General features: G+C 43.5%; 1 protein-coding gene across 6 annotated transcripts in view; it reads left to right on the forward strand.

Annotated features, from left to right (window-relative positions):
- The window catches only part of ARHGEF9 (Cdc42 guanine nucleotide exchange factor 9), a 256,681-nt gene that overhangs the window by 182,980 nt on the left and 52,229 nt on the right, over positions 1-21,472 (forward strand). For all 6 annotated transcript variants that reach the window (XM_063141832.1, XM_063141833.1, XM_063141836.1 and 3 more), the window contains 2 exons: positions 10,333-10,527; positions 19,110-19,289. In XM_063141832.1, the coding sequence (XP_062997902.1) occupies positions 10,333-10,527; positions 19,110-19,289 (375 nt within the window). The remainder of the gene's footprint in view (positions 1-10,332; positions 10,528-19,109; positions 19,290-21,472) is intronic.

The following is a 21,472-nucleotide window of genomic DNA, read 5'->3' on the forward strand; positions in this document are numbered from 1 at the left end:
AGCAGCAGCCAGGCACCTCTCCATCGTGCCTGGGTCCAGCTCCAGCTGAGAGCCCCCTCCCTCCTGCTGCCAACTGTCAACTGTCACTGCTGAACTTTGCAACTAAGATTGTAGTGCCTGAATTTCCTTTCCTTTCCTTTCCACCTTCCTCCTCTCTCCCAATCCCCTTTCCTTTTGTGTCATGTCTTTTAGATTGTAAGCCTGTGGGCAGGGACTGTCAAGAAATACTTTTGTAAGCCGCCGTGAGAGCCCTTTTTGGCTGAATGGAGGCATAAAAATGCTTAAATAAATAAATAAATTACTAGACTAATTCTAAAAATACATATTCTATGAAGACAGCAACCGTTCAGTCAGCCATGCTGACTGGGAGTGTAGGATTCCCCCGCCCCCCGTGTGCATAGAATTGTGATCTTTATCTACCAAATTCTGCATCAACCTTCCCCAGCCTTTGCACTCCAGATATTTTCAACTACAGCTTTCATCAACCCCAGCCAGCATTAACAATAGTCAAGGATGATGGGAATTGTATCTAAACCATCTAGTGGCTGCCAGGTTTAGGGGAAGGTTGTTCTACACTCTGCAATCATTTTAATTTTATGTATATATTTATATAACACACACAAAACACACCATATAAATACGTTGCTAAGGGGAAGTGACTAAGACTGCTATGAGCCATGCAGAGACCCTTGGTATAGTTTTTTAAAAAGTTGATCTTCTTCGAAGGTTAAAAAAAATAGGGAGTGAGGGGAAACTAGAGATGTGTGAATCAGCCAAACCTGAGTTCTTTGAAGCTCTGTGAATTCCATCTCGAAATTTGTTCCAGTTTGCGCCCTTATCAGATTCCGTGCTTCTTCTCTTTCTTTTCACATGAAAATCTGTGCATAGTTTCATGCGTATTTTATCCAAATGTATGCATTAAGTGTGTGCATCCAAATGTATGCATCACTTGTGTGGATCTTCCCCCGTTGACTAAATCGTATTTGTGCACATTTTTCATAAGATCTCATTTTTTTAACGTATATTTTTCAAACACATATTTCTCATGTCGAATGCAATTTTTGGCTCCACATTGCCAATCACACTTGCAAGCTCAGAAATGTGTAGACTTTGACTGCAGATTGCTTCCGGAGCTGCGTTCAGTCCGGAAGCTGCAAAGTGGGTAAATCCAGACCCAAAACAAATTGGAACTAATGTCTCATGGATTCCTAGGGAAAACCTTAGCCATCCCATATGGATAAGAGCAGCAGCAAAACAGTCTCCCAAACATTTGGGGGGAATTTCCTTTCCCACAAGGAAAGCTGCAGAATAAGGCGCCCTGTTTGAATATTCTGGAGGGGGGAGATATTTTCCGGACACTTGGAGGTTGATCAGACAAGCGTTTTATTGCACGCTCACTACCGCCCACTTAAGAAAGTGCTTCCGTCCTTTATTTATTTATTTATTTATTACATTTTTATACTGCCCAATAGCCGAAGCTCTCTGGGCGGTTCACAAAAATTAAAACCACAATAAAACAACCAACAGGTTAAAAGCACAAATACAAAATACAGTATAAAAAGCACAACCAGGATAAAACCACACAGCAAAATTGATATAAGATTAAAATACAGAGTTAAAACAGTAAAATTTAAATTTAAGTTAAAATTAAGTGTTAAAATATTGAGAGAATAAAAGGTCTTCAGCTGGCGACGAAAGCAGTACAGTGTAGGTGCCAGGCGGACCTCTCTGGGGAGCTCATTCCACAACCGGGGTGCCACAGCGGAGAAAGCCCTCCTTCTAGTAGCCACCTGCCTCACTTCCTTTGGCAGGGGCTCACGGAGAAGGGCTCCTGTAGATGATCTTAAGGTCCGGGCAGGTACATGATGATGGCGTCCGACTCCCATGTGCCTCCTGCTCCTCCCGCTCATTTTTCCGTTGCAAAATAGACCTCCTTTAATCTGACTTTTTTAAAAAACAGAATGTGCCGTGATCTGCTGTGTGCAGGAAAAGCAATGAGATAAACACAGCCTCTGAATGGGCTATGTAGTCTTTATTTACTTCCTCTTTCCCCTCCGGAAGAATGAGGAAGTATGGAGAAGCAACCATAAGGAAACACGATTTCCTCCCATGTGATGATGCTCTCGGCAGTGGGTTTTGGTCCGGCACTAATTCTGGGTACTTAAAAGCATAACCTTGAAGCCAATCAGCATGAAGGCTGTGAGTCTTTCCACCCTAGCTCTCCCTGTTGTTCTTCCTTTTGGGGGAAAATGGTGGTTGACAGCTGCCAAGATGGCAGACGGCTTCAGAGTCACATCTCAATTGCACAGATCCCTTTTATTATTACTTGCTAGAACGCATCCCTGAGAGCTAAAAACTCTCTGGGCTAATTCTATCAAGGCTTGGTTGAGAAAAAGCCCAGCTTTACATTGCATGGAACGGTGCGATTCTCCCTTTATGGAAATAAATAAATAATTATGAAAGCCTTTTTAGATCTCTGTCCCTCGCTTTGCCACTGGACACAAAGGCCGTGCCCAGAGGCCGCCAGGGAAGAGTTCTGCTTTGCCCTTTGCTACAGTGGTTCCGTGTGACCCTGACATTGCCCCTGGTAGGTTCAGTATTGTGGAGGAAGTGGTTTTTCAGTTCTGCTCCCCGTTCCACCTTAGATGCAGTAGGACATAAAAACAGATGCCAGTAGCTGTGTTCTTCGCATTTCATTTCTGCTTCATCACGCAAGACTTTAAAACTGACTCTCGGCTGTATTATCCGAGGAAAGGTTCAAAGCGTTAGTAGTCAGGAAATGGAATTCTTATATAACTGGGGCGGGAAGGGGAGGGAGATCAAAGGTGTTGTTCTGCTGGATTTTTATTCAGAGTTTGTTTATTGCTTCACTTCAGCTTCTACTTGCTGCAACTCAATTTTGACGCAGTCATAATGTGGGAAATCAAGTCCATTGAAATACAGAAAAGTTCAATATGTGCACAGGCACGTGTGCATGTATTTTAAATAAGGAAGAGGATATGGCAGTCATTCCCAAACTGTGAGCCATGGGACACTATTGTGCTATGAGAAATTAATTACGGTCCAAAGGACTCAGTTACAGACAATGCTGCCCGCTGTGTCTCTGCATGATTTGCTGATCTGGCCTTCCCTCCTTCCGATCAGCCCTATCAGAGAACAAGTAATTCTGCCGGGTCTTTGTATCATTCAATCCCTTCAGGTATATAGAGGTGGAACAGCATTATTCATTCCCTGCAGAAGTAGCTCATTGCATCTTTGCGTGAGTCACTGCTCTAAGCTTACCCACTTCCACAGAAGAGACCAACCTGTAGTCCAACAACCTCTGGGATACTCCCAGTTGGGAAAGTGGATGTGAAGCGTTTCCCAAAACAGTGCAATGCTGTCAGGACCCAGCAAGGTCAGATGCAAAAGGTGTCATCCGAACAGACCAGAGCTCAGGTTTTGGAGCATCTTAAGGCTCAGAGTCAAATTATGTGCTCTACATTAAAATAATAATAAAAAAATACATAATTCCATTGAATTCAACATTCTAAAAAGAAAAAGACAGAAAATTATGCATAAGCATCAAGAAAAGCAGACCAAATACCCATATATTTATCCATTCGCGAGTAGGACCTGTTTGCCACCTGTTCAAATGTTGATATTGTTTTTAGATCTTCAATCCATTGCATTATAGGAGGTGAATGTTTGTCCATCCGATGTTGTAATATCAGTCTTTTGGCAGTCAAAAGGGCTAGAAAAATCCATTTGTGCTGACCATGCGTTAACTTCCAAGAAATTGGTAAATAGTTTAGGAGGACATGTACATCATTCAGTATTAAAGAGTGTCCCAATACAAAGTTTATCCATATTATGACGTCCTCCCAAAAGGAGGCAACTATTGGGCATTGCCAAAAGCATATGGATAAGAGAAGCATTAAGTGTATTACATCTCCAACAATTATGCAAACTTATTGGACTCAAAAAGTATTTTTAATAAGGGTTTGTGGGCTCTAATAAATCTGAAAAAAGATTTTTATTTTTTGCTGGATGATGCATAGCCTGAAGTCCATCGATACTTCAGGTACAGACGCTAAAACCACGATCCATTGATTAGGCAAAATAAGGCGATCCAATTCTCTGTCAATCAAATTTAATTAGCCACCAGTTTGCACATTTTCTAAATCTTCCAGCATATCTTTTGACTCAAAAACATATCAGAACATATCAGAAATACATATTGAAATCTAATTTGTGTGTATGTGTGTGAGGGTTTTTCTTTAAAAATGTGGAAATGGGACAGAAATGACTTATCAGTGAACAAATGATAAGATTGTTGAGCCCAACAATCTTGGAATTGTTGTAGATCAAAAGCTGAATATGAGCCAACAGTACGATATGGCTGCAAGAAAGGCAAATGCTATTTTGGGCTGCATTAATAGAAGTATAGCTTCCAAATCACATGAGGTACTGGTTAGGCCTCTTCTAGAATGTTGCGTCCAGTTCTGGGCTCCACAATTCAAGAAGGACGCAGACAAGCTAGAGCATGTTCAGAGGAGGGCAACCAGGATGATCAGAGGTCTGGAAACAAAGCCCTATGAAGAGAGACTGAAAGAACAGGGCATGTTTAGCCTGGAAAAGAGAAGATTGAGGGGAGACATGACAGCACTCTTCAAATACTTAAAAAAGTTGTCACACAGAGGAGTGACAACTCCTTTTCTGTGTTCCACACACTCAAGGGATGCCATAAGAATATAAATAAAGCCATGCTGGATCAGACCATGGTTCATGTAGTCCAGCATTCTGATCACACAGTGGGTTTCCAGCTGCACGCAGGACTCCTACTAGCAGGACATGAGTGCAATAGCCCCTTCCTGCCCAGTTTTGAGGGCTGGCATTTCTTTTCAAACTGCTTTTCTACTTGGTCAATTTGATGAGCTGTTGCCAAACTGGAAGCCAAGTCCTGCGTTGTGCACGGGACTGCGTTGGGGTTCTCCAAGAGAGCAGCCTTCAGTTTTTCTCCATTGACAGGAGAGTCTCCTGCACATGTGCTTTTTTCACATTAGGAGCAGCCCTGCTCTTAGGCGTTGTTCCCAACCCATTGTTTTTCTCAGAATGGACGACTTTGAACTGACCCGAGACTGAATCAAATGCAACTAACGATAAACCTGTAGGACAGGCACAGCCGAACTCTAAACACGTCAAAGGGGCTAGAACTGCACAATAGCAGAACCAAACTATGCTTTACATGCAGTGGCGCGTAACTTTCCTCCAACTTCTTTTTTAAAGACCAGAACCAACCTCCAGAGGCTGTGAGGGGGAGCAGAAGAACAGCAGTGGGGTTGCCTCCAAATCCCCACAGCTTGAGGGAATCTTCACAGCGTACTGAAGGCGCACGCAAGCGCCTTCAGTGCGCCCCGAAAACGCTTGTGTAGATCCTGCCTTCTGAGGCACAGGGAGAGGCGGAGGAGGCAGCGGCTGGGGAACTGGCTGCGTCCTTGCCGCCGCTGCCTCCCTGTTGGCCTCCTGCTGCCAGGGTAAGAGCGACGCGGGTCAGAGAGCTCAGCGGAAGCGGAAGCTGAGCTCTCCGACTCGGGTCGCTCTTACCCCGGCAGCAGGAGGCCGGCGGGGAGGCGGCGGCGGCAAGGATACAGCCGGATTCCCCAGCCGCCGCCTCCTCCGTCTCTTCTGGGCTAGTAGGCTAGGGAATCTACACCATCGTTTTGGGGGCGTACTGGAGGCGCATGCAAACGTCTTCAGTACAACGTGTAGATTCCCTCCTTGATTACCTTCGTCCAGTGGGTAAATACAACTGGAATGTGTGAGGGGGGGAGGATTTGAGTGGAAGGGCTGAGCACCCCCTCCCTTTGCTGTTCCTCCACTTAAACTCACAACTTCTCAAAGCCGCTTTTGTATTCTTTTGTTTCATCATTTTGTTTCTTGTTTTCCCCGGGGGGGGCGGGGAAAAGTACACGGAGCTGTGTGTGTAAAGTCTCTTTTAATCAACCGCTTTCACAAGCCAACTGAGGCACCGCTTCGTACATTACCCATTTTCGGTGGACACCAGCGATGTGTGAGGCGTACAGCTAAACGTATAAAGGGAAAGCTGAACTTTATGGCTTTAAACATGCGTTATCGTTCATAGGGATGGGGAAGACCTTTGGTTTGCATTGCAACGCTCCTTTGTCTAATTTGGCCTTTTTGAACTGCAAATTGAAATTCAGTTATCCCTTGAAATTCCCACGTCTCCAAATTTTGCGACGGAGTTCTCCAGTCAAAAGAATGTGTATGAAAGTGTTTATATTAGTGAAAAATAACATTAAATGCATTATTTGTCAGGGATGCTTTAGGGTGGATTCCTGCATTGAGCGGGGTGGATGGACTCGATGGCCTTGTAGGCCCCTTCCAACTCTGCGATTCTATGATTCTATGATTCTGTGTCATGGGGAAACTACATCCAAAAATGGTTGTATTAGGGATATTGGGAGAAATGGGTACAACAATGGGTACAAATTATTGTGCTAATTTTTTTTGTGGGGGGGGAGGAATCTGCTAACTGATGTGGTCATGGGGCAGAGCAAATTTAAGACTGGAAGAAAGGAAACCAAGAAAAACTGAAACTGATCGATTTTCCATTCCAAATCATACCAATGCATTCATCAGGAAGATGCAGTTGGCTGACACTTGTAGCAAACACAAGTTTATTTCTGAATAATGTGTGCAGGGCCCCTAATGAGCTCCACGAAGAAATCCAGTGATTAAACAAAGAGGACCTCTAAAGGAACATTTCTAACATCTTCTCTATCCAGTGGAGTTTTATCCACAGTAATTCTTTTCCTTGATGATCAACATTTTCTAAAACTGATGCCTGGCCTTAAAAGGGCCATCATGTAATTGTTCCCCTTCATTTTGAAAATAAGCACTTCTGTGTTCACAGCCTCCTTAAATCTAACAGTGGGCCGTCTCTGAGATCTCCCATTTCTTGACCTTTAAAGCTCTCTGTAGGAAGGGAAAACACTGGCGCAGTAATAAAAGGAACGTTGTTTGGCAAAATATAGCAATCAGCTGGAAAAAGCAGAGAACATACATTGTAGGAAAAAAGAATTGATGGAGCCTTTTGCAAATTAAAAAAGACACAGCCATTCCAAAGGTACATGTCGTAAACAAATGTTAGCAGCAGCATCATTCTTACAATAAGTTAAGTTATGAAAATTGTACACCTGTTAAAATACATTTCAATGCAGAGTATAATTTATGTGCTTTTCTTAGTCCGTGTGCTTTTTGCAATGTGGGCACTGAATACTAATGAGGAGAATTTTGACATTTACTGCAATCATTTTCACGTTCTATGGAAAGGAAGTTTGCAATTGAAAGAGCATCATGGTATGTTTTTTTTTTAATAAACTCAGAAAAATGTTTTTGTGGCTTATTTCCCCTTCATACAGCTTCAAGTTAAAAACTATTGATTTTTTTCAGACCAATCTGGTTTGGGGTTTGGCTGTGCCTTTGGGTCAATATTTTAGAGGGAGCAAAGAAAGGAAGAGATAGGAGCAGGAAAAATAAAAAGTCAAATGTCAGACAAATGTGGGATGAATAAAAGTAAAGGACAGATGTCAGAAATCAACCAAACTTTCAAGGACCAAATTCTTAGTTTAATAAACTTAGACCGCAAACTTATACACAATTCCTTGGGAATAAGCCAAGTTGAACTCAGTGGGACATACTTCTGAGTAGAACATGCATAGGATTGCCTGTTAAGCTGCAATCCTGAACAAATTGACTAGGGTGTAAAACCCATTAAATAAAGTGGGAGTTATGTTGCAGTAAACAGCCATAGGATTGTACAGTTTGGCCAGAAGAAAATTAGGCTGGAATCCTAAACACTTGCCTGTGAGTAAGAGAGTAGACATATATAAGCTAATACTGTCGGCTGCACATTTATCCTATTTGAAACCAATGAGACCTTAGACTTCAGCAATGCATATGGTGTTCCATAATTCTTATTTCTGAAGGTTTTTTGTATGTTTTTTTTTACAGACCTTGTCTTAACCCTCAGCTATGTTTGCATTTTGTTCTATACTTATATCTAAATGAAGTTTTAATGGTCTGTTGACTGCAAATAAAGAATTACTTAATGCTCCATATCAGCCTGCCCACCCAGGTTTTAAGATCCTTGGGAGATGGGCCTTCCCTCTGCCCTCCACTTTCAAGGGCACATCTAGAGGAAACGTGAAAGAGGGCCTTCTTGGTGGCTGCTACACGACTTCGGAGCCAACTCCCTACTAAGGGGGACTAGGTTGGCTCCATCCTTGTTGCCTTTCCACGGGTAGACAAAGGCCTTTGCTAGACCATGGGTTAGCCTGGGGTGAACCCCAGGCTCGCCCCTGTGCGTCCAGATGACGCACAGGGGATCCAGAGCTCAGGCAGGGGTCAACCCACCCTGGCCCCGGGATAATGGGCACCACTTTTGGCCCGGTATTTCCCGTGGTCTTGGCTGAGCCTGAGACCGCGAGCGTGTAGCCCATTCCGCTGCTTTTCCCTGCTACCGCAATTACTCATAAGTAGCCAGGGAAAGCGGCAGATGGGGTGTAGCACTCCGTAGGAGTGCTGCAGCCATCAGGGCAGTGGGGGGGAGATTGAGGAGAATGATTTTTTAAAAAAATACTCAAGTGCACGAGCGTTCGTGTGCATCCACCCCTTTAATTGAAAAAAATGGCGGACGCGACGGGGCTTTCCTTTAGCCCGTCGCATCTGATGTGTGGATTGTATTATTATTATTATTATTATTATTATTATTATTATTATTATTTATTTATATAGCACCATCAATGTACATTGGAGCGACAGCCCGTGGTAGCTGCACCGCGGGCTCGCCCCGCCTCCCACACAGATTACTAGATCGGTCTAGCACAGGCCAAAGACTTATTTATTCAAACAGACTTTGGGCATGTAAGAACACAATCCTATTCATGTTGAGACAAAAAAAGGCCTACAACTCCCAGCATTCCCCAGCCAGCTTCCCCTCCCCCTGTCTATACATGAATAGGATTGCCCCCTAAGCTAAAGTAAGTTTTAAAACGGTGGATGCTATTATTTCTTTCTTACTGGCATTTTTTTATTGGATGTGTTTTCATTTCATGAGTGCAAATATTTTACTTATAACCTTGTTATTTTAGTTCTACTTTATTGTTAGCTGCCTTCAGTGCTATTTTCAGTGGAACGGTTGGATATAAATTAATAAACAGGCAAATACATAAATATCACAATTTTAAAAATTTAAATCTCTTGCTTAAATCCAGGTTCATAATCCCTTCAAAAGCGTTTTCACAGGCGTTCCATTTCTAGCCTTTCCTTTGTCTCTTATTATATTCAAATTTGAACATATTAATGTAATGGATCGCCTAAGACAGAATTATATTCCAGATATCTTGTGAGGACTGGCCAATATGCCTAATGACTGGCAACTGTGGTCGCTCACATGAAGCATAGAGAATGTGCACAGGTTGATGGCATCTCCAGGGGATTTTGCCCATTAGCCAGTCAACATGCTGAGTTTGTTTAGCTTGGAGAAGAGGAGGGAGTGGCTACGTAATGGCTTTCAAAGACATGAAGGGTGCCTTTACGGAGGACAAGAGTCTACCATGGATTCAGATTCCTCCTGAAAACATTTAGGGAGAGCTTTAAGAACAGCTGAATATGATACATTTGTTAATCCAAAAAATACTGAAGACAAATATAGAAATGAAACCAGAAGCATTCTTACTTGGATTAGTGGATAAACAAATTCAAGAGAAGGCGGGAACTTTGTTTTTGTATATGGTGACGGCAGCAAGGCTACTTTTTGCACAGAACTGGAAAGACCCAGTAATACCGATGACGGAAGAGTGGATGCTGAAGATGTTAGAACTGGTAGAAATGGCAAAACTTACAGCGATAATGAGAGAGAGGTCAACAGCCACGTTTATGTTGGAATGGAAACCATTGATAGATTATTTGAAAGAGACAGAGAAAAATGATTTATTTGTTTGTGGGTTTTAGGTTAAGAGGGGGAAAGGGAAAACAAATTCTGTGGAAGGGTAATTAAGTGGAAGGGTAATTAAGAATATAAGGGGCATTTCAGGCATGGAGAGGACGGAAGAAATATATATCCTAACCTCACCCTTAAATGTCTTTTAGTAACTGTAGTTGTTACACGTAGTTTTGTGGGTATGTACAGTGTCTGTGTTTGTATTATGTGTGATGCTTGTTCAGATGCTGCTGTTGAAAAAAAATTAAAATAAAAAAAGAACCGCTGAATACTAGGAGATGTGACCTAAAGCTGATTTAATGTCATTGCATTGTCTTTCCCTACAGCTATGGGTCAACCAAGACGATGGCGTGGAGGAAGGAACGAGTGAAGTGCAGAATGGACACTTGGACCCAAACGCTGCCGACTGCCTCTGTCTCGGTAGAACCCTCCAGAACCGAGACCAGATGAGAGCCAATGTAATTAATGAAATCATGAGTACGGAGCGCCACTATATCAAACATCTGAAGGACATTTGTGAGGTATAGAGCCATCTTCTTGATCACTTAGTTTCAGATAAAACTGTCAGAGGGATTACTGGTTTGCCGGCTGAATGTGACTCGTTGGCTTAAATACATCTCCCTGTTCAGGGAGCACAGTGGGGTGATCTTGGGCAAATCTCTCTTTCTCTCAATCTAACCTACTTCACAGGGTTCTTGTGGGGGTCAAATGGGGGTAACCCTTGGAGGAGCACTTGAATCAAAGGCTATGCAAGTACCGCTGCTTGAATTACAGTGAGCAAAACTGAGGCAGGCATTGGTCCACTTTTGTTTTCTTTGCACCCACCCTACCCGCCTCCACCTGCTTCCCCCCCTTCCCCTCCCCTAAAAAAGCTTAACCGTGGGAAAGGGGGAGTGGGTAACAGGTGGAGGAGAGAAGTCCAGGTCTCCTAACCCTAACCCCATGTATGCATATATGCTATCTTGAGTTCCTTGGAGTTACAGAGTGATACAAATTTGAGAACTAAAACTGTATTCCTGGTCTACTTTGGAGTAGAGATTGGCAGGCTTTGGTTAAACAAAGCAGAATTATAACGTCGTTTTTGTTGTTTTTCCATTTCCTGAAAGGTCAGTGCGGACCATGGACCAAAATTATTTATTTATTTATTTATTTATTTATTACATTTCTATACCGCCCAATAGACCGAGCTCTCGGGGTTCACAAAAATTAAAAACATTCAAAGTATAAAACCATATTATAAAATACAATATAAAAGCTCAACCAGATATAAACAGCAGCAATGCAAAATTACAAATTTAAAACACCAAGTTAAAATTTATTTATAGACTGTTAAAATGCTGGGAGAATACAAAGGTCTTCACCTGGCGTCTAAAAGCATATAATGTAGGTGCCAAGCGAACCTCCTTAGGGAGCTCATTCCACAGCCGGGGTGCCACAGCAGAGAAGGCCCTCCTCCTGGTAGCCACCTGCCTCACTTCCTTTGGCAGGGGCTCGCGGAGAAGGACCCCTGAGGATGACCTTAGGGTCCGGGCAGGTACATATGGGAGGAGGCATTCCTTCAGATAGCCTGGCCCCAAGCCGTTTAGGGCTTTAAATGTTAATACCAGCACTTTGAATCGGGCCCGGACCTGGACTGGCAGCCAATGAAGCTGGAAAAGGACTGGCATGATGTGGTCTCGTCGTCCAGTCCCTGTTAGTAAACGTGCTGCAGCTCTATTTAAGGGCTCGGGGAAGGAGGGGAGTGTTGAACAATATTCTGGGATCTTGAACCTCTCAGATCTACAGAGCGTGTTGTTTGTCTCCCTGGCCAGCAAACACTCAAGTGGCTTGTTAAGACTTTTTCTCTGTATCTCTCTTTGACTTCTGGGTTGAGCACTGAAATCTGATAGTATACTCATCACACACACGCGCACACACACACACACAACCTCCGTCTGAGCCGGATTTGACACAGGGATGGCTACAGGCTGATCTTTATCCTTTATTTGTAGAAGTTGTACAGGAAGTCAAACAGACGCTCACAGAGGCAGGATGAGACCCCCCCACCCACCCCATTCTGTTTCTTTATTGTTTGTTCTGGCCTGTGTTCCATTGTTCCTTAGTTTTATTTAACTAGAAGCACGTCCACAATTCCTGCTGGAGCTGGAGCGTGGCACAGTTGGCTGCAGCTTTCGGTTCAACCTCAGTTCATTTTCATCTTCTCCCCCAAGCCCTGGGTTACCGGTGTGCACTGATGAAACACTGTATTCTTGACATGAGGAGGACTCTTTTTCTGTAGTGCTTTGCCAATGCGCACATGCATGCCTGCATATTGGTAAAATACCACACACACACATACACACACACACACACACACTTTGTATGCACCATCACATCAGGTTGGCTTCTCCCCATCTTACCACCTTATCAGAATGATGAAAGTAGAATAAAAGTGCAATAAAATATGAAGACTAAGATAAGAAAAGGCGTACAATTATTAATATCCCTATAATAGAGCTATAACCACCTCATTAGATATAAAAATAGCTATAACCATCTCATTAAAGAGATAAAGAGACTCTACCTCATTAGAACGGTTCTTAGAAGGCTAAAAACGTAGACAACTTTTCATAGAGAAAAGACAAATAGATGGGGGGTTATTATCATGAGGTCTTCGTTTTCACACACACACACACACACACACACACACACACACACACACGAACCTGAACAGTGAGGAAGCCGTACTGCATCTTTTCCACTTTAGAAACAAGACTAGTTAAGTTGGATCTCTAAAAGAAAATCAAAGGAGGACATTCAGATTTCAGGGAATTTTGAAAGCGTTTTCGCTTTGTCAGTCCATCTCATCACACACACTTGAAATCTAAAGGCTCAGCGAACAATCTGGGGGTGACAGATGTTGCAGCATCCATGGCTCTGGACAGGTATAGCCCTAACCACTGGTTTAGATAGGGGAAGCACTTGGATACAAAGAATAAGTAACATCAATTGGCAGAAAATGCCTCACACACAAAATTCTGATGGAGGATGGTCTTCTGGAACATGTGACTCCTTTGCTCTTCCAGTTGTGCTGCCTACAAACTCATTTCTGTGCTGTTTTCAGAGCATTGGTTATTACTTCTATAGCAAGGGTGGACAACCTGTGGCCCTCAGTCTAATTGCAAAAGACCTTTCTTTCTTTCGCCACCCCCTAACTTCAGTTCTCCGGGCAGTTCGCAAACCAATCCAACGTTCAAATTCAGTTTAAAACTATATAAAAACCATTGTAACGAGAAACGTAATGAAAAGAGCGACCTATGAAAAGATGATCCCTCCCTTTCCCTGGGATTACCAGGATGGCTCTTAGCCCAATTTCCCCCGTGTTGTTTTATCTGCCGTCTCGGTCTAATTGTACGTTGTTGTTTTTAAAATAGTTTGGATTATTTAAAACTTAAATCTTTTACCTATTGTTAGTAGCCCCCAGCATGTGTATAACTGCAAAGGAAGGAAAGGAACCTCTCATGCAAAGCACTTGAGTCATTGCTGACTCCTAGAGGGACGCCTGCTTTCGCTGACGTTTTCTTGGCAGGCCTTATAGCGGGGTGGTTTGCTGTTGCCTTCCCCGGCTGTTATTACCTTTCCCCCAGCTAACTGGGTACTCATTTTACCGACCTCGGGAGGATGGAAGGCTGAGTCGACCCGAGCCGGCTGCCTGAAACCAGCTTCCGCTGGGATCGAACTCAGGCTGTGGGGAGAGTTTCAGCTGCAGAAAGTGCTACTTTACCGCTCTGCACCACACGAGGCTCTTGGCTTCTTCTACAGAGAGGCAAAACCCCACCACACAGTGAAAGGGAAATCCCCGAATTTGTTGGTGTGTGGGGTTCATATCTGGAGGAGCCTGGCAGTTTCCATGTAGAAGCAGATTTGTTTAATTTTGATCAAAGGGATCCATTTATCTGCTCTGCAGGAGAAATTTGGTTGCTGTCTGTATTTCTCCCCATGTTTGGGTGTCTTTACACAAGCTAAAGGCAAGGAGCCTGAACCTTCCAAGCTGAGATGCCTGGTGCATTTACCTGGATCTCCTGGGTCAAATCTTCAGTGAGGCTGATGGCTCTGTTGGAATTGCTCCAGTTTACCCCAGCCCACGATTAAAGTCACCACGTTAAGGCAAACGTTCTTGCCGGGCCTCGCACTCTGCTCTTTATTACCCCAAATGGAAGCGAATGAAAAATCTTGCCAGGAGGTAGAGCGCCGACAAATCTTCCAGATGTCTTTTTAAACTGGGGAAGACTGCAGCGAACATTCCCATTTGCAAAGTGATAGCCCAGCCGCCGCTTCAGAAAAACTCATTTTGCCCAAATGAAGTGTATGGAACCAGAGCAACGCGGCTGCCCCAGAGGGCGCTGGAAGAAACAGCTTAATCACTCTCAGCTCCATCCAAACAGGCCGACTCCACTCTGTGCTTAAGTGGAATCAGAAAGCGCTGGTCCAATCTTCCCTCTGACGGTTGCAGGGGAAACAGGAAGAGAGCAGCGCGACATTATGTTCTATACCGTAGTCTGCTTATATACCTTAGTCTGGGCTGGCAGCGCCCTGCAAGACATTTTGCTACCTTTATTGAGCGTTTTGTCCAAGAGATTTCACCTGTTAAGGAATCTCCAGCTTAATTTTGGATTTCGCTTTGGGAGAAATTCACTGATGGTGGCTATTCATCATGATAGCATAATGGAGCTTTCCCCAATCCTGCACTCTTCAGATGTTTTGGACTACAACTGCCAGCATTCCTGACCACTGGCCATGCTGTCTAGGGCTGATGGGAGTTGAGGTCCCAAGCACCTGCAGGCTGCCAGGTTAGGGAAGGCTGGGATGGAACCGCCACCACGTTCAGGGGGCAGAATAGCTCTGGGGATGACCGTGAGCTGGGGACAAACACCTTCATACGATGTTTGTGTGGCATCCAGGAGTCTCTGGCTCACTTTGGCTCAGTAGTACAAAGAACAGAATTTGCCTCCAGCGGATCCCAGTTTCAATCTCTGGCATCCCCAGTTAGAAGGATTTTGGGTATTAAGATTAATACTTGTTAGGCCTCATCTTGAGTATTGCGTCCAGTTTTGGGCAGCACACTTCAAGAAGGACGCAGACAAGCTGGAGCGTGTTCAGAGGAGGGCAACCAGGATGATCAGGGGTCTGGAAACAAAGCCCCACGAAGAGAGATTGAAAGAACTGGGCATGTTTAGCCTGGAGAAGTGAAGATTGAGCTAAAAACTTTTCTTTTCCCTATAGCCTTCAAATATTGAGTTTGTTCTGACTCTATACTGTTTAGCTTCACCCTACCCGGTGCCTGTTTACACTTCCCTGTGCCTGTTCGCATTCTCCTTCCCTCTTTATTGTTTACTACAACTTATTAGATTGTAAGCCTACGCGGCAGGGTCCTGCTATTTACTGTGTTATCTGTACAGCACCATGTACATTGATGGTGCTATATAAATAAATAATAATAATAATAATAATAATAAGGGGACACATGATAGAACTCTTCAGATACTTGAAAGGTTGTCACACAGAGGAGGGCCAGGATCTCTTCTCATTCCTCCCAGAGTGCAGGACACGGAATAACGGGCTCAAGTTAAAGTTAAAGGAAGCCAGATTTCGGCTGGACATCAGGAAAAACTTCCTGACTGTTAGAACAGTACGACAATGGAATCAGTTACCTAGGGAGGTTATGGTCTCTCCCACACTAGAGGCCTTCAAGAGGCAGCTGGACAAGCATCTGTCACGGATGCTTTAGGGTGGATTCCTGCATTGAGCAGGGTGTTAGACTCGATGGCCTTGTAGGCCCCTTCCAACTCTACTATTGTATGATTCTATGATTAGGAAATACCTCTTGTTTGAGACCATGGAGAGTGCCAGTCAGATTACTAAGTATACAAAATAGAAGGCAGCAGTTGGAATAAACAGTATAAAGTGGTGCTAACCAGCATACAAACTGCAATACTAAATATGAATTGGGGTATTGGATTCAAAGAAACATTTTAAATAACAATAGTGCCACAATTTATTTACAATGTAACAGTAGGTAGTTAACAACAGAGACTTAACCAAACAAAAGTTGTTTTGAGTTGAGAAATGCTTGCTAAGAAATGCTTCATAAGTGCATTAAATAGTACGTGCCAGATACTGCAAACTAAATATAAATGTCTTATCAAGCATTTCTCAACTCAAAACAACTTTTATTTGGTTAAGCCTCTATTGTTAACTACCTGCTGTTACGTGGTTAATAGATTGTGGCATTATTGTTATTTAAAATGTTTCTTTGAATCCATTACCCCAATTTTTGTTCATATTTAGTATTGCAGTTTGTACGCTGGTTAGCGCCACTTTATAGCCCAGTCAGATTAGGCAAAACTGGACTAAATGGACCATTCAGCATAAGGCAGCTTCCTATGTTCGTACGCTGTTGCAGCAGAATGAAATCCACACCACATGTGAATTTACATGCAAGGGTGTGGGTGGGGATATTTTGTGTGCAAAGCTTGTGCCATATCAACAAGGTATGACTCTCCTCCAAACAGTAGCAATATGCTACTTCCAGCGTCAGAGGCAGTAAGCCTATACATGTCAGTTGCTGGGGAACATGGGCGGGAGGATGCAGTTGCACTCATGTTCTGCATGTGGGTCCCTGGTCAACAGCTGGTGGGCCACTGGGTCAACAGAATGCTGGACTAGATGGACCCTTGGTCTGATCCAGCAGGGCTCTTCTGATGTTCTTTTGATCCTATTTTCTATCAAAATATGTATTTCTAAATGTATTTTCTCTCCATTATTTGAGCAGAAAGCTCTATCACAGTTGTTGTTGCTGCTACTGCTTGCAACAGAAACAAACAAAACCTTAGGGGGGGGGGGAAAGGGTGAGCTGTGCTCCTGCCACAGCTAATGGAGAGCGAGCCTCAACGTCTGTGAACCTTTTGGAGAATTTCTCCTTCCCCCCGGAGAAATGCAGTGAAACGTTCCTCCCAATTTCTCTGAGCACAAACAGACTGGCGACGTTTTTGAGCACAATTCTCTCTATAAAGCTATGTCAATTAAAGAAAAGAAAAGCTTTGGGATTATCTGAGAGACCTCAACTCAAGCTCAACTGTAGGTCCTCCACCGGATGCATTTCGTCCATTTCCAGCTCCTCACGGAGGAGCGAGGTAGATGAACGTTGATCGACTGTGCCATGTCTCCTGACTCTTTGTGTCCAAGACTCTGAAAACTTAGCACTTAACCTCCCGCAAAGACTCCCCAACTTTGTGCAATACCACAGGGACTACATGGAAATGTACTTTGAAAGGAAATGGTTTGGTGGCTATTTATAGCCCCGCACTGAGCAAAGATGTCTCTAGGATCATCTGATCATCGGTCATCTGTCCCTTGAATCTGAACAAACTTGACAGAAGGCGCCATGGATGCCTGACGTTCCTTTTAGGTAACAGGAGTAAATTTACTGGAAAATACATGCCAGAACCCTTCTAGGTGATATTTTGTATATTATTACTTTGTACTGGACATACTTGGCCCTTGGGAACTCATCCCCACATCTACTAAGCATCTACACACTCAGCTACATGGCAAATCTTATGGCAATTTCCCCAACCTAGTGCCCTTCAGATGGGTTGGACTGCAGATCTGAAGGCATCATCCCTGAGGGGCCAGGGCCATCTTGGGTCATGCCAGGGTCCTCTGTGACAACCTGTTCCTTGGAGACATCTGACTCCAAAGGTTCAAGTCCTTCCTCTGATGTGAAATTCCCCAGGGGAGTCATTGCATATAGATTGCTGATTTCTTTACAATACACAGCCTTTTCTGTTCTTTGCCATACATAGAACGTGAATTAAGATTTTCAAGTTGTCTTATTGCAGTGTTTGGTCATTGTATATTATTTTAGAGTATTCTGTTATGAATGTTTATCTATTCTCTTGTATTATTCTGTGTATAAATTTTTCAGTCTTCTAGCAAAGTGTTGTTTTTGTTCTGACCATTTTATTTTGAAGTCCAAATCCCTACTCAACTGGGAAGCTTGCTGGGTGACCTTGGGCTAATCTCTCTCTCTCTCTCTCATTCTCTCTCTCTCTCTCTCAATCTCTCTCAATCTCTCTCTCTCAGCCTAACTTACCTTACAGGGTTGTTGTAAGGATAAAATGGCTAGCTGGGTGGGAGAAGAACCATGTATACTGCCTTGCATATCTTGGAGGAAAGGCAAGATATACATGTAATGAAATAAATAATAAATAGTTTCTCAGGTTGTGCAGTTGGAGCTTTATCGCCACTCTTTTTAATCGGCCTTTAAAAAATGTTTGCCATGAACTAGTGAGAAAGGGTGCATCTCAATACACTAATCACACAGCACCAGGGAGTAGACATAAAAAGCTGCTGAGTCAGAACCTTGGTCCATCTAACCCAGTATGTCTACAGTAACTGGAACCATCTCTCCAGGGTTTCAGATATGGGTTTTTCCCAGCCCTTACTTGGGGGTAGGAAAGGAAAGGAAAGGAAAGGAACCTCTTGTGCAAGCACTGAGTCATTACTGACTCTTGGAGGGACGCCAGCTTTCGCTGATGTTTTCTTGGCAGGTCTTGTAGCGGGGTGGTTTGCCGTTGCCTTCCCCGGCCGTTATTACCTTTCCCCCAGCTAGCTGGGTACTCATTTTACTGACCTCGGGAGGATGGAAGGCTGAGTCGACCCCAGCCGGCTGCCTGAAACCAGCTTCCGCTGGGATCGAACTCAGGCCGTGGGGAGAGTTCTTTTGTGTGCAAAGCATGTGCCTTATCAGCAAGGTATGACCCTCCTCCAGGCAATAGCCATGCGCTACTTCCAGTGTCAGAGGCAGTAATCCTGTGCACACCAGTTGTTGGGGAACATACAGTAAGTGGAAGGGTGCTGTTGCACTCAGCTGGTTGGCCACTATGTTCTTAGCACAAAACCTGCAGAAGGAAGACAAGGGAATGCAGCAGAACCCTAGCCTCATTGCTTCAGAAGAAGAGCCATGCAGCTGGAGATGCAGCCATTTCTGTATATTTTGAGAGGGCCCTTTTGACCTGCATCCACTCTTCATTACTATCCTCTTTTTGCATTTTTCTTCCAGGGTTACTTAAAGCAGTGTCGGAAGAGAAGAGACATGTTCAGCGATGAACAGTTGAAGATCATCTTTGGCAACATTGAAGACATCTACAGGTTTCAGATGGGCTTTGTAAGGGACTTGGAGAAGCAGTACAACAACGAGGATCCCCATCTCAGTGAAATTGGACCATGTTTTCTGGAGCATGTAAGTGTTTTTGAGGGGAAGCAGTTTGAAAGGGAGAAATCTTTCTAATCTCATTTTCATTATCTGTGCAGGTCTCTTGAAGGTCACTCACACATACGTATACGTCTGCAGCCACTTCTCTATGGAGTGACTCCACGTTACTGTAGTAGCATCTCTGTGTTGAGTCAAGCTCTAGAAGAAGTTTAGGTCACTAGCATAGCTTTTTGCTTAGAGAAAAGACCAAGACAACTGTTAACTTGAAGCTTGAAAAGTCTACTTTCCATGTAATGTGTGTTTCCTGGCTGGCGTTGAGCCTGGGGAGAAGCAGCTGCTGGGAGACTCTGGTAGCAGAAGGTTATGATTAGCAAGGCAGAAACTTCTAGCACCTTGGACAGTGCTCTGCAGGCACTGTTGGGATAGCTCCTTGTGAAGTGAGCTGCTGGGGTTGAGCAGATGGGGCTTGCACTCCCTCTAAAGGACCAGGTTTGCTGTTTGGAGGATCCTCTTAGTTCCAGCCTTGACGCTGGAGGCAGAAGAGGCCTCTGTAGCTAAGAATGTTTTATATCAGCTTAGGCTGAGATAGGAACTGTGACCTTATCTGGACAGTCAGCTGTGGTTGTGGAGCGCCTTCCCAGAGAAACCTGCCTGGCACATCCACGCTGTGGTCTTTTTGGCGCCAGGAACATACCTTTCTATTCTTCCAGGTTTTTTTTTTTGTGTGTGTGTCTTTCAGTTTGTTTGGATTTTTTTTTAAACTGTTGATGCTTTTAAGATCGTAACCCTGCTCATGTTTTGATTTTCCTTTGGTCTTATCCTGTGGCTGTTTAAATTTGTTTTAGGTACTCTGCACTGTTTCATTATGTCTACATATGTTATGGTTTGAATCCTAAACTTTGTTTTGTGAACTGCTTGGAGAGCTTTAACTATTGGGTGATGTAGAAACGCAGAGCAACGTAAGAAAGAAACGAAGAAAGATTTTTTTAAAAATGTAATTGTGTGAACAAACTAAACTCCAAGCTTTCTGCTTAAGAATTGTCCCCTCCTAGTGGTGCCTTTACAGCAGTCCTGCCCACCGAATTTCTATGTGATACCCAACTTGTGGAAATGTGTGAATTATTATTATTATTATTATTATTATTATTGCTACTATTATTATTTCTTACCCACCTCTCCATTTTGATCAAGGCAGAGAACAACAATAAGCGATAAAATACATAAAACTGAATTAAAACATAATATACATTGCTAAAAACATCCTAAAAAACATCCTAAAACATTCTAAAAACATCTTAAAATTCCACTGGATAGGCCTGCTGGAAGAGATCAGTCTTTATAGCTTGAAGGATGCATAGCTTTCCGGGAAGAGCAGCAGGAGAATGGGGAAATGAAAAGAAATGGTGCATTAGGCTACCTTGAGAAGCAGGAAGAGAAAATGCCCCAAATCAAAAATTGTTCCAGGCAGATTGGTGAGGGAGAAGGCGCTTTCTCAGGTCTACTGGTCCCAAACGAGGAAGTGTTGTAATAATGGGTGACTTTAATTATCCTCACATTGATTTGATAAATGCATACTCCAGTCATGATAGAGGTTACATTTATTTATTTATTATTTTTATTTATTGCATGTTTATACCACCCAATAGCTGAAGCTCCGTGGGCGGTTCACAAAAATTCTCTGGGCGGTTCACAAAAAAATCTTGATGACAGTTGGTCATGGAACCAACCGGAGGGGAGGCGAACCTGGACTTAATCCTAAGTGGTGCTACCCAGGACCTAATATGAGATGTAAATATTGTTGAACCAATCGGTAACAGTGACGACAGTGCTATCAGATTCAATATATGCTTAAGTGGGAAACTGCCCCAGGAAGTCCAACACAGTCACATTTGACTTCAAAAGAGGAACTGGAAGATGGCCATTTTAAAATAGGGATCGAGGGGGGATTTGGGGAATTACAGGCTGGTTAGCTTGACATCCGTTCCAGGTAAATTGGTTAAAAGCATTATTAAAGACAAAATTTGTAAGCACATACAGTAGAAGGACATGTCCTGCTGAAGAAGAATCAACATGGCTTCTTCAAAGGCAATTCCTGTCTCACTAATCTTCTACAATTCTTTGAGATTGTCAGCGAACATGTGGACAGGGGAGATCCGGTGAACATTGTTTACTTGGACTTCCAAAAGGCTTTTGATAAAGTCCCTCACAAA

The sequence above is a fragment of the Elgaria multicarinata genome, chromosome 15, assembly GCF_023053635.1.
Source record: "Elgaria multicarinata webbii isolate HBS135686 ecotype San Diego chromosome 15, rElgMul1.1.pri, whole genome shotgun sequence".
NCBI classification, from domain to species: domain Eukaryota; kingdom Metazoa; phylum Chordata; class Lepidosauria; order Squamata; family Anguidae; genus Elgaria; species Elgaria multicarinata.